Source organism: Zingiber officinale, chromosome 8B (assembly GCF_018446385.1).
Source record: "Zingiber officinale cultivar Zhangliang chromosome 8B, Zo_v1.1, whole genome shotgun sequence".
Lineage (NCBI taxonomy): Eukaryota > Viridiplantae > Streptophyta > Magnoliopsida > Zingiberales > Zingiberaceae > Zingiber > Zingiber officinale.
Window position 1 is genome coordinate 69,844,978 of NC_056001.1, and position 13,580 is coordinate 69,858,557.

General features: G+C 43.7%; 1 protein-coding gene and 1 long non-coding RNA gene across 3 annotated transcripts; both read right to left on the reverse strand.

Annotated features, from left to right (window-relative positions):
* Window positions 1-214: 214 nt before the first annotated feature.
* Window positions 215-2,061, reverse strand: LOC122016579. 2 transcript variants are annotated; one of them, XM_042573932.1, is made up of 4 exons: window positions 1,805-2,061; window positions 1,512-1,721; window positions 627-1,314; window positions 215-551 (listed from the first exon to the last, which is right to left on the reverse strand). In XM_042573932.1, the coding sequence occupies exons 3-4, from the start codon at window positions 1,098-1,100 to the stop codon at window positions 540-542; spliced, it is 486 nt and encodes a 161-aa protein (XP_042429866.1). In that variant the 5' UTR covers window positions 1,101-1,314; window positions 1,512-1,721; window positions 1,805-2,061; the 3' UTR covers window positions 215-539. The 2 variants fall into 2 exon arrangements, with proteins under 2 accessions (XP_042429866.1, XP_042429865.1); XM_042573931.1 differs by having other exon boundaries at window positions 1,512-2,061.
* Window positions 2,062-13,164: 11,103 nt separating this feature from the next.
* Window positions 13,165-13,511, reverse strand: LOC122016827. Its single transcript, XR_006121197.1, has 3 exons — window positions 13,460-13,511; window positions 13,319-13,395; window positions 13,165-13,232 (listed from the first exon to the last, which is right to left on the reverse strand). It is a non-coding gene; the product is annotated as an uncharacterized LOC122016827 (long non-coding RNA).
* Between the last annotated feature and the right edge of the window lie 69 nt (window positions 13,512-13,580).

The window sequence follows — 13,580 nt, forward strand, 5'->3', positions numbered from 1 at the left end:
TGTAAGCGTAACGGATGGCTCTGCTCTTCTCTTCACCTCTCTCTCTCTCTCTCTCTCTCTCTCTCTCTCTCTCTCACTCTCTCACCTGAAGTTAATTAGAAGACAAAACCAGCACTATTTCCCACCGAGATGGGCCAAACATTGTTGGTGCCAGATCGAAGCCATTAAAGAGTCCCATTCCCAACGATCCGAACTCAGGATCAGGTCATCAAGATTTGAATAGGAAATTTATATATAATTTCCTCGCACAATTACACAGATTAATGAGAGAGTTAAAGCCCATAGACCTAACTAATTCTTACAATCAGCTAGCCCGCTAATGTCTAGGAATTGAAAAGATTGAAAAAGTTCCAGCAGTTAACCTAAAATCAAGTGAAAGAACTCCACCTCGATGAACAAACAAAACACCAACATAGAGATGGAGGAAAAAGAGAGAGAGAGAGAGGGGGCAAAATGTTACTATATCGCTAGATTAATTAGTGTCGTTGATCAACGTTTTGCCGATGTTGCAGCATCCAGATCGAGCTAGCTCCTCTGTTCTACGTATCCTCCTGGCAGCCACATGAAAGAAATGAGATCATGAATTTTTAAAGTTAATTTTTGGATCGTAAAATGGGGAAACGGACCTGCATTGCTCTGTCGAGATTCGCATCTGCGTCCCCCGCGGCGCCTTCGCTTTTATCTATCTTCTTCAATGCGGAGCCACGCGACTTCTTGAGCCCGAGAAGCTCCTTCCACTTGATGGACGCGCCCTTCGGCGGCCGCTCCCTGCCGTATCCGGCGGCGGCAGCAGCGCCGGAGTCATCTTTTTCCCGGAGCTCGTCGCGGAGGGTGGTGAGGCCGCCGCGGCCGCTTGAGCCGGCCGCGTAGGGGTCCCTGAGAGGCAGCAACCTGCCCTTGGAGAAGAGCTGGTCGGCTGTGATCATCGGGTGGCTGCCGACCAAGAACTCGAAGTTGGGGTCCGGCGGCGAGCCGGAGGGGGCGCGCGCCGTCGGCACCTCCATCAGGAAGTCGCTAGAGAAGGAGATGCGGGGGCTGGCCATGGGCGGGCCGGAAGGTGCGCCTCCACCGCAGAGATTCTGGTGATCCGGGTTGAACATGTGTCGTGAATATTATTGCATGTCATCCATCACAGCACGGCTCTCTCTCGCCTTTGCTTGCCTTTTTATCTTCTCGTGAGATATTTAAAAACATATACCAGTCCAGTCCAGTCCCAGTCCAGTCCGCCCCAAAAAATATATGAATACGTACAAAGAAGAGAGATGTACTTCGAGGGATCTGTCTGTGACTATTTAGGACGCAGTAGATGTCTCTCTGTATGCAGTTGTCTCAAATTAATAATTGCGTCGCAGAATTCATTAATGCATGCATGGGCTGCAGTGTAAAATTGTCTAGCAATAGCACCTAGATATATGTATATACAAAAAATATATACAGAGATGTATGTATGATCGGATCTAAGAATCAAAAGTGTATTTATGCATGCAGTGAGAAGATGTATGTTGTTTTACCATGCATTAATTGGAGCAGGACTTATGTTTTGTACACTTAAAGCTGTCCATCTTTACTTCCATACATGTACTCTCATTCCTCTTTGAAATTAGTTGTAGAGGATCTTTTCTTTCTTGGAAAAAGAGAGTTGCCTAATCTCCGTCGAGTGCGAGTGCTAGTCCGAATCTTTATGTACGCCATGCCAAAGCATATTTTTCGGTCATCAATTCCTGCCGTTTAAAAGAGAAAACAGGAAAAGTTTAGGGGAAACAAACGATACTAATGAATGAGAGAGAGAAGAACAGAAGACGACGATGACGACGACGACGACGCTTGTTTGGTGGTTGTGGAAATGAAGTCGAGCATGAAAACAGTGGCCTGGCGCTCAATTTGTCAAAGCTCCTGGAGACGGAAAGAGTGAAAGCGAATGGAGTGAGGATTGACTGGTCAAAATAAGAGAAGAGCTTTGATTGATGGGATATCTCCCATCCATCCATCTATCTCCTTCACCCTCTGTTCTTCTTCCCTCATCTGGCTCAGCCTCAGCCTGAGGCTCAGACAGCAGATATGGTGGGTGTGGTGCATTGCGATGCGTTGACTGGTCAGGCAGGGACAGGAGAGGGGGTTGTTTGCTAATGGGGAACGCGTGAGCTGGCCATGCCGACAAGTTGATAAGGCCACGTGATCCGGAAGAGATCTCTCGCTTTGTTTCCTTCCGATTCAATAGAATCTAACAATAAAACACTCTCGTCGGCCTTCGTCTAGGCCAGCCCCTCCTTCTGTGAATGTGTGTGTTTTTCTCTGTTTCTGTTTGATTCCGAAAACGGCAATGGCCCTCCTTCTGTTTCAAATTGCTTGCTGCTATTAATTCGAATCAGAAAGACAGGAGGACCATATCAAATCAACTAATATCTAGTGAAATATATAATTATTTCTTGTTGTTTTTTTGGCTGCGCTGTTAGCTTCAACCCGGCGCCCATAGCTCATGGCTAGCTGATGGGATACCCATCCACTCCTGCGAAAGACACGTTAAATGGCATTGATTGCCCTCCCTTCGCCTCGCCAGGCATTGAATTGTGTAACACACCATACGCCACAACGCAAACAAGATTTCAAAATAACAGAGCTGGCAATTGTACTCGCACCAAAAGTTTCAGATACCGCTCACATCACATGCGAGCCAAGCTTGCCGCAGGGTCAAAGTTGGATGATTCGTCTAACAGTTGCAGCAATGCCGAGGAGGGGAGTGGCCTTCAGATCACAGGGCAGGGGGCTGTGTCTCCTTCTGCCAGGCCTCCTTCCCCTCCCTGTGCCAAACAAATTCCATCCATCTGTACCGTAGCCAGTTTCCTTTGGGGCCTTTTGTGCCCTCCGAGTGCTACCTTCTCTAACGCCAACCCTCCTCTCCCCTCCGTCGCCGATTCAAGGACCAACGCACACTGTTTTGTTGTATGTATATTGTAAGGGTCCGTCCCCTAGTGGATAAGGCCTCTGCCTCTGCCTCTGCCTCTGTTCCTCAACTTTGGTCAATGGTCAAATGCTAACGACAGCGATTGCGAACTCAGAGAATCTTTTAACGAGTAGCTGTTTAGGAGTAACTAATTCCAGCAAAAATATAGAAGTTTCTCGGAACTTGCATGCCTCGAAGCGCTGAACCAGCTGCATTGCGTTTGAGGAACAGCAGCAAAAAGACAGGGATCTGAGTCTTTTTAGGACCCTCTTCGCTTAGGATATTTAACGTGTTCTTCATGACTTCCATCGCAAAATCATAATCACTGCACTCGATTAAACTTAACTTTCTCATCCAGAGTTTGCTAGTATGCAATGTGGATGATCTTCTTGACCAATGCGACTTTTCGTTTGAAGCTATTAGAAGCTGTGAATTATAAATCGTCTATCACTTGACTTTCCTGCAAGACTTAGAAAATTCAGATCAAAGTTCAACTGCAAAGACATTCAGACAGTCAAATATTTTCTTCATATAGATGAGTAAATGTTACCCATAAATGATTCTCCAAGAACACACCAACTGAACATCTTAAATACCTTTGTCAAATAATAAATATTAATATAATTTTTTATATTTAGTTAGTGTAAGTAAAAAAACAATATTTCAATAAAAGAATTTATTTCTAAGAATAAAAAGAATATAATTGCACACATCAGTTATCAAAATCATGTCTTTAGATTCCTTTATTGTTGCTATTAAAGTATAGAAGTCGTATTGGCGATTAGACGGATAAAAAAATTTTGACCCTTCATCTGCAAAGGTAATTATAATTTCGATTTGGAACCGCCGATTATAGATCGATTCCCAGTTTATGACGATTCAATATTATTATTTATATTTATATTTTTTAAGTTATCTATCCATTCATTTCGGATATAACTAGGGTATAAATGAGTGAATCCACTCGTGAACTATTCGGATCTAGGTTCAAAAAAAATTTCATTCGAGCTCGTTCGATTAAATTAACGAGCCGAGCTCGAGTCTGATTTCGAACTCAAAAATATTATCAAGTCGAGCTCGAGTTTAACAGTATTTAGTTCAAGTGTGTATGTATATATATATATATAATTTGGATATAACTAGGGTATAAATGAGTCAAGCGGCTCGTAAGTTATATGGGACTCGGTTCGAAAAAAAATTCATTCGAGTTCGTTCGATTAAGTTAACGAGCCGAGCTTGAGTCTGATTTCGAACTCAAAAATATTATGGAGTCGAGCTCGAGCTTAACAATATTTGGTTCGTGAGTTCACGAACATGTTCATTAAGAGTCTCATGAACATGTTCGTTAAAAGACTCATTATTTTTATATATATCATTTAATTTTTAAACGGATTTTTTTAGCCGAACTTAAGCTATTTAATTTTATTACAAGTTGAGCTCGAACTTATGAACTAAAGCTCAAATTAAACTTGAGCCAAGCTCGGGCTCGAGCTTAGGGATTGATGCGGTGGTAAAAGATGCCTATCAAGTATAAGTCAAAGGCAGGACCAACAACCGACGTGGATGTCAAAGTCAAGACAGTCAATGCCATGGAACCAATGGGCTCACCAAAAATAGGCTGAGCGGAGGTCGACTTCAATTGCCGATTGGGCATGAAGGGTTTGATTGGTTAGGAAGTTCATCTGAGTAGATTGATCAACCGGCCGGGCAAGACACAGCCTATTGAATTGAGGTACTACGGAGGAGAGCAACTGCTGGGATCAATCGGGCAGGGAGTCCCAGCCGAGGGGCTATCCTGCTGGGCCAAAATAGTGGCCCCCTCTCATATCTCGTAATATCCCTCCGAGAGGTAATATCGCTGACAACAGGGCATAATCAATAGACAATTCATACGACGGAAGCTTCTTCTGTTATGTCAAAGATTTACATGTCTTATTAAGATATGGTGTCAGAGACACTTTTTAACATGTCTTTTTATAGGACGGTTGGGAAAACGTGCGTGCACCTTGAGGAGCGTGTACGTCGTCTACTGTAGCGCTATATAAAGGGGGTCCATGCACTGATTGAGGTAGGTGATATCCGTAATTTGTGCTTGTACTCTCGTTGCTACTAGATTGCTCCGCCTTCTTTCTACTGTTCTAGTGATTGACTTGAGTGTCGGGTCAACGCCGGGGACCCTTTCCCTGGCCCGGCACTGACGTTTCTTGTGTTGTAGATCGGAGCGAAGTCTTCGCACGGTCAATCGAGGAGCCACATCCCCAGCTAGCCTTCTTCACCGATTTTGGACAAGATCATATTAGTGTTGTCTATGGGAACGTAGCCTGTATCCGAGACATGGAGATGGAGGACGTTGGACGACTCACGATGGCGACGCTTACAAAGGAGGAGGTGGACATGTTGATCAAGCCTAGGCTGCCAAAATGGTGGAGCAGCAACATCAGGCGATGACAGAGTGCCAAGCTAATTAACCTGCGACTTCAACAACATGACCGCGAGCTTGCTATAGCGATCGAGTGAAAAACATATCCATTCGGGGGTAAAATAAGAAGCCGACCAATACATACGAGGATGCGTCGATCCTCTTTCATCGGCGTTGTTCCATACTCCTTTAGAAGAACAAGGTCGAGTGAATAGGGAGCAAGGATCTTCTTTGGATGACGCGCCTATTCAAAATAGACTGAAGGGGAAAGCACTAACACTACAAGAAAAAAGCTAATAGACAACGCTTTTAAAACGTTGTCTTTGTGTCTGAAAAAGCGTTGTTAAAGGCACTGTTGTTAAAAGTCTGCTCAACAACAACGCTTTTAAAGCGTTATCGTTTATAGCAAAGACAACGCTTTTTGCAACGCTTTAAAAGCGTTGCCGGTTTTTGCAAAGACAACACATAAAAAACGTTGTCTTTTTTAAAGACAACGCATAAAAAGTGTTGTCTTTTTTAAAGACAACATAGAAAAAACGTTGTCTTTTTTTAGCAAAGACATCACTTTCACAATGTATAAAAAAGCATTGTCTTTCTTAGCAAAGGACAAGAGGTTTTAAACTATTATCTTTTAATACCAAAGACAAATAATAAATAAATGAAAACGAATCTACTTCAATCAACAACATATTATTAAATAAACAACCAAGATAAATATACAAATTATCATTCTTACACTTCTATAATAAACATAATTACTTGCATACAAAGAAATTTTAATTAGAAGGCACTCAAAACTACTTCTATCGACTACATCTTATTGCATGAACTTAAAGGATCTTGATAAATGTTACTTATCCTCTTGACTTAAATGTTCTTTATGTTGGTGCAACCTTAGGTCAAGGTTGACCTGGTTGACCTGACTCGAGTTGACGTGACTCGAGTTGTATTTTGATGTTTGACCTGGGAAGATTGTCGGTGCAACCTTAGGTCAAGGTTGACCTAGTTGTGTTGCATGTTGATGTTTGACACTCGTGAGAGAGTTCTATTCTTGATGTGGGACAAGAATAGATGTTTGGGAGATTATTGGTGCAACCGTAGGTCAAGGTTGACCTGGTTGACCTGATTCGGGAAAAGTCCAAGTATGGAGACTTGGCACGGAAAAGTCCAAGCAGGGAGCTTGGCACTGGAAAAGTCCAAGTATGGAGACTTGGCACGGAAAAATCCAAGCAGGGAGCTTGGCACGCGAAAAGTCCAAGTATGAAGACTTGGCGGAAAAGTCCAAGTATGGAGACTTGGCCGTTGGAAAGTCCTAACTGGGATGTTAGGCGGTTGGAAAGTCCTGGTAAGTGAAGCCGGTGGAAAGTCCTAACCGGGATGTTAGGCGGTGTGGAAAGTCCCGTGAGTGAAGCCAGGCAGTGGGAAAGTCCTGGTGAGTGAAGCCAGAGGCGGTGAGAAAGTCCTAACTGGGATGTTAGGCGGTGTGGAAATCCTGGTGAGTGAAGCGGTGAAAGTCCTGGTGAGTGAAGCCAAGGAAAAATCCAGATGGATCGGGGATGATCGGACTGGTGTTGGAAAGTCCAAGTAGGTCAAAGGATTGACCGGACACTTGGCGAGGAGTTCTAGCAGGTCAAGGGTGACGGATGCTAGGGATGAAGTACCAATAGGTCAAGGTTGACCGGATATTGGTTTGGGCAAAACCAAGCTCGGATCGATCACCGGACCGATCCGGTGATACCTTGTTTGCTCGATCGGTCGGTGACCGATCGACATCGAAGCTCTGTTCGATTCTTGTCGATCGGTGACCGATCGACAAGCAGGCGAAAGAAGAAAGGCGGTGATCGGTCCACGCATCGATCAGTTATGTCTGATCGGTGCGGGACCGATCAGGAGACGATGTCGTGAAAGCCAAGAGTAGGGATCGATCGTGGACCGATCCATCAGATCGGTCCACGATCGATCGAGTACGCATGAAGGTTACGTACCGACGGTCGATGCGGGACCGATCGAGGCGAGCTGATCGGTCCCTAGACCGATCAGGGTTCTAGCCGTTGCGACGCAACGGCTAGTTTCTTCGCTGTCTTCTTCGCAGGTATAAAGGGGTCGAGAGCTGCTGCTGCACGGTTACTTCTTCCTCTTCTCTTCTGCTATAGAGCTGCTGTTCTGGTGCTTGAGTTTTGTTGAGCTCTTCTTCGCAAGCTTCGCGTGAGCTTCTGGCTGGGTTCCTGCTGTTGTAGGCGTCGCTTGAAGTTGCTGCTTCATCCAGCCGACAAGAAGGCAAGCGAGTGCTATTGTATTCATATTGTATTTCTTTTCTTGCTGTTCTTGTACTCTTTGTTTGCTGTTGCAAACGTTTGTGGCGAGGTTTCTCCACCCACAAGGAGTATATTGTATTAGCCGGTTCTCCGGGGACTCATCCACCGACGGATTGACTGGACTCGTCCACCTTACGGACACGCCGAGGAGTAGGAGCCCTAATCTCCGAACCTCGTTACATCCTCGTGTTAAGGTTTGATTTCTTCTCTTTCGTTTCTTTGTATTTTCCGCTGCGCTAACACGTTTCGTAGGAAGAAACGCGAAAGATTGGGGTCGGCTATTCACACCCCCCCTCTCTAGTCGTACAAAGGATCCTAACAAGTGGTATCAGAGCGAGGTCGCTCTTCGACGGATCAACACCCGGGGGAGCACGGGCTAGAGATGGATCTCTATGGAGAAGATGTCACGATTCAACCCTTCTACGAGTCTCACGACAACTTCACATATTGGAAGGTAAGGATGATGTATTTTCTTAGGACTAATATGTTAAATTGGTTTTGTGTACAAGAAGGGTTTTCCCCTCCGATGGATGAGGAAGGAAAACCTATCAAGAAGAAGGAGTGGACGAAGGAGCAAATCCACCAATCAACCATCAATGATGAGGTAACGAAAATTATTGAATTCTCTTTACCTAATGATGTGTTGTGTAGGATAGGTGAATACAATAATGCTAAAGAGTTGTGGAACAACTTGGCCAAACTCCATGAGGAGAGCTCCACTTCAAATCATGGAGAGGAGACAAGTGAGTCATCAAGTAGCTCACATCATGAAGGTGAGGAATTAGAAGTTGAGGGCTACTCAACATCTAAAGAAGAAGAGGAGGTGAGTTCTTCTTCAAGATCGGAGTACGAAGAAGAAGCTTCTACCTCCGGGAGGGATGAAGAAGAGAGCATCCATCCATCCTCGACCCTAGGTAACTCAAACACTTTAAGTTCAAGTAAATTGCACATTATGTGCTTTGAGTATAGGGAACATGGACATTACAAGAGTAAGTGTCCAAAGAGGGTAAGAAAGACTCCACCGGCGCCAAAGGTCAAGGAAGCCGGAATCCCGAAACGCAAGGGCAAGGAGCACATCGTGTGCTTCCAATGCAAGCAAAGGGGACACTATAGGAGCCATTGTCCGAGGGGGAGGCAACCTCACAAGGGCAAGAGACCGGGCACAACGATAGGGGGAGCTAAGGCAAACCCTAAGGTAACCTCTAAGGTTCATTATTGCAATTCTAATAAAACTCATGCTAGTAGTTTTGTTGCAATTGTTAATAATGATAAGCATGTTAACTTTAGGAACCAATACATGTGCTTAGGAGCTAAACATGTTAGCCTAGGTAAGGATAACACTAGAAATATCAACCCTAGGATTAACGCCTCTAAAGTTAAGGAAAACCTAGGTAGAAATCCCAAGAAGACTAGACACATGCCTAGGAATATCTCAAGAGAAAATGACAAATTAAAACTTGAGGTATTAGAGAGAGAAAATCAAGTCTTGAGGTCAAGACTTGATAATTTAGAAAAGGCTCTTAAAAACATGGAGAAGTCATCTCTAGGGTTTAAGAGTCAAAATCTCAAGTCCAAGGACAAGAAAGGTTTGGGTCACAAACCTAAGTCCCAAATGATCAAGCCCACTTACCACAATGTTCCATTCGATTATGGAACAAAACCTAGGGCTAGGAAGACCATTACCAAGGTTACAAGGGGAGTCACCCCTATAGTTGACCTTGACGAGACCCAAATGACCAAGGCTTCAAAGCCTAAGAGGGTCATTAGGAGGGTTGCTAGGGAAGTCATCCCTAGTGAATATTTAGTGAACCCAATGAGCTCAAATAGGTATTGGGTTCCTAGGAACATCTTCTCTACCCCATAGATGGGTTAGAGAGTGTCAACTCCAATAAGAAGGGTAGTTAACCCAACTTTGAGGAAATTGACACTCAAGGAGCATTTTCAAGGTTTTGTGAACCTTTGAAAATGAAAAGGAATTATCGTTTACTCCTTGAAGAGTAAATTGTGCCATATTTGAAAAATATCGATTTTAATCTTATTTGGCAAAATTTAAGAAAACCTAGAGAAATACCATAATTGGGATTTTGGTTTTCTCTTAGGGATATATGGGCAATCTAGGATTAGAATTTAAGTTAGCTAAGTGATTAAGGATACTTAGATAGGTAATCTAGGTATTTTATTTGTGTTAACTTACCATGGTTGTTTGCCATATGCCATGTCATGACATCATATTTAATTTATGATCATTTGAAATGCCATGATAATGCTTAGGTTATTATATGTCATGTGTTAGTTTAGTTTCAAACTTTATGCCATGACATCATGACATTGACACATGTTTTTACTTATGATATCATTATATGCCATGCCATCATCTTTTGCATTATAATCAATAAAATTGATTTAAGGACAAACATATAATTTGATATTGAGATCAAATTGATGTTTAGAAAATGCATGAGAACTTAGCCTAAGTTGACCTTAACCCATATCTCACATCAAATTGACTTGAATGTGGTTTGATACACCTTAGATGTGTGTGAGATATTAGGATCATGAGTTAGGATCAAGGTGCATAGTTCTTGTACCTAGATGAGCCTAATTCAAGAAATGGAGGATCATAGGGAAAGCTTGTGTACAAGTCATGTACATCTAGCCCTAAGATTATGGTCCTAAATTCAAATGATTTTAAAAGCATTTTAAAATTGATTTGAAAAACCTTGATGAAGCTTTCCTATTGATAGCATTCATCATTGAACATTATGATACAAAGTTGAGTTAAACTTGAACTATTTCAAAGTTTTTGAACTTTGTATCAAGATTGAAAAATGGAAACTATTTTCATAGAAAATTATTTTTCCGTGATAGTATATGGTATGAGGTGTATCCTCAAAATTTTATGATTTTGGAATTTTCTGGAATTTATTAGGAGTTTCGAATTTCGGAAGGAAATTCAAATCTCAGAGTGTGGATCGGTCACCGGACCGATCCAGGAAGTTCTGATCGGTCCGGTGACCGATCGGCGTGGAGATCGATGAGATGCAGCGTGGATCGGTCCGGGGACCGATCCAGGGGATTCGATAGGTCGGGGACCGATCGCGTGCTTCGATTTTCAGTTAGTCTGAAATTTCAGGAAGTTGGGTTTTGTGGATTTCTAAAGGTTTGAAACTCGCCAAGACATTGTTGGTGCAATGGTCAAGGGAGTTGACCTTTAGGGAAGTTTTACCTAATTATCAAGGGGGAGTTGACTTTTAGGGGGAGTTTTTACTCCAAAAGACTTTTAAGGATTAGTGATATGGGATTATCACTAAGTTGATTGTTGAGTTTAGTATCAAGGGGGAAATTAAGAGTTTCAAATGAAAGGTATGGGACTTTCATTAGGAAGAAACTCTTGACCTTGATACCCTCCTTTTTCTTTTTGATGTGTGTCAAAAAGGGGGAGAATTATTGGGGAACCCAAGTTAGGTTATCGGGTTAACCTAAGTTTGGGGGAGAAACGTTCAAGGGAGAATATTGGAGTTTGGAAAGAATGTTCAAGGAAGAACATTGGAAAACCTGAGTTAAGGTTATCGGTTTAACCTAACTTGATTATGGTTTTGTCAAACATCAAAAAGGGGGAGATTGTTGGTGCAACCTTAGGTCAAGGTTGACCTGGTTGACCCGACTCGAGTTGACGTGACTCGAGTTGTATTTTGATGTTTGACCTGGGAAGATTGTCGGTGCAACCTTAGGTCAAGGTTGACCTAGTTGTGTTGCATGTTGATGTTTGACACTCGTGAGAGAGTTCTATTCTTGATGTGGGACAAGAATAGATGTTTGGGAGATTATTGGTGCAACCGTAGGTCAAGGTTGACCTGGTTGACCTGATTCGGGAAAAGTCCAAGTATGGAGACTTGGCACGGAAAAGTCCAAGCAGGGAGCTTGGCACTGGAAAAGTCCAAGTATGGAGACTTGGCACGGAAAAGTCCAAGCAGGGAGCTTGGCACGCGAAAAGTCCAAGTATGGAGACTTGGCACTGGAAAAGTCCAAGTATGGAGACTTGGCACTGGGAAAGTCCTAACTGGGATGTTAGGCAGTTGGAAAGTCCTGGTGAGTGAAGCCAGGCAGTGGAAAGTCCTAACTGGGATGTTAGGCAGTGTGGAAAGTCCTGGTGAGTGAAGTCAGGCAGTGGGAAAGTCCTGGTGAGTGAAGCCAGGCAGTGAGAAAGTCCTAACTGGGATGTTAGGCAGTGTGGAAATCCTGGTGAGTGAAGCCAGGTGAAAGTCCTGGTGAGTGAAGCCAGGCAAGGGAAAATCCAGATGGATCAAGGATGATCGGACATCTGGTGTTGAGGAAACTCCAAGTAGGTCAAAGGGATTGACCGGACACTTGGTGAGGAATTCTAGCAGGTCAAGGGAGTGACCGGATGCTAGGGATGAAGTACCAATAGGTCAAGGTTGACCGGATATTGGTTTGGAAAACTAAGGACTTGGATTGGGCCGATCACCGGACCGATTCAGTGATACTTGTTTGCTCTGATCGGTCCGGTGACCGATCAGATATCGAACAGACGTTTGCTCTGATCGGTCTGGTGACCGATCAGCAAGCGAACAGAGGCGAAAAGAAAGACAGGCTGATCGGTCTGGGGACCGATCAGGAGACGATGTCGCTGAATGAAAGCCAAGAGTAGGGATCGGTCTGTGGACCGATCCATCTGTGGCCTGATCGGTCCACAGACCGATCAGAGTACGCACAGAAGGTTCTGTGCACTGACTGATCGGTCTGGGGACCGATCAGAGCAGGGCCTGATCGGTCCCTAGACCGATCAGGGTTCTAGCCGTTGCGACGCAACGGCTAGTTTCTTCGCTGTCTTCTTCGCAGGTATAAAGGGGTCGAGAGCTGCTGCTGCACGGTTACTTCTTCCTCTTCTCTTCTGCTACAGAGCTGCTGTTCTGGTGCTTGAGTTTTGTTGAGCTCTTCTTCGCAAGCTTCGCGTGAGCTTCCGGCTGGGTTCCTGCTGTTGTAGGCGTCGCTTGAAGTTGCTGCTTCATCCAGCCGACAAGAAGGCAAGCGAGTGCTATTGTATTCATATTGTATTGCTTTTCTTGCTGTTCTTGTACTCTTTGTTTGCTGTTGCAAACGTTTGTGGCGAGGTTTCTCCACCCACAAGGAGTATATTGTATTAGCCGGTTCTCCGGGGACTCATCCACCGACGGATTGACTGGACTCGTCCACCTTACGGACACGCCGAGGAGTAGGAGCCCTAATCTCCGAACCTCGTTACATCCTCGTGTTAAGGTTTGATTTCTTCTCTTTCGTTTCTTTGTATTTTCCGCTGCGCTAACACGTTTCGTAGGAAGAAACGCGAAAGATTGGGGTCGGCTATTCACACCCCCCCTCTCTAGCTGTACAAAGGATCCTAACACTTTAATCATTGACTTTAACCATCTTCTCGCTTAAAGCTTTCTTGACAGTTCTTCGTTGAAGTACTTCTCTGTCACACCCCTGAGGTTCGGATGCAGTGCCACATAACATATAGTTGTTGCTTTTGATGTCATCTTTGGTTAGGTAAAGCGGCCTGAAATTTTACAAGTAACAGAACATTTTTTTCATTTGTAGATGTTAGCAACATATGTGGGCAAATGCAAGAAAAAAATAACATACTTTTGATTACTTTCTTCTTCAGTGAACACACTCATACTTTCTTGCATTCTGCTTTAAAACTAGAACATTTCTGCACACTATGCATATTATAGCATGTTAGGCATCAGTAGATAGAAGCTACATTTAGTATTGGAACCAAACCTGATGCACTCATCCAACTGGCATTCTTGCGAGACTAGGTTTTCAACTTCTGTTTAAAAGGATGAAAATATTAGGCAAACTTTGATGATCTTGTATATCAGCAAAAAATTTAACAGCAACT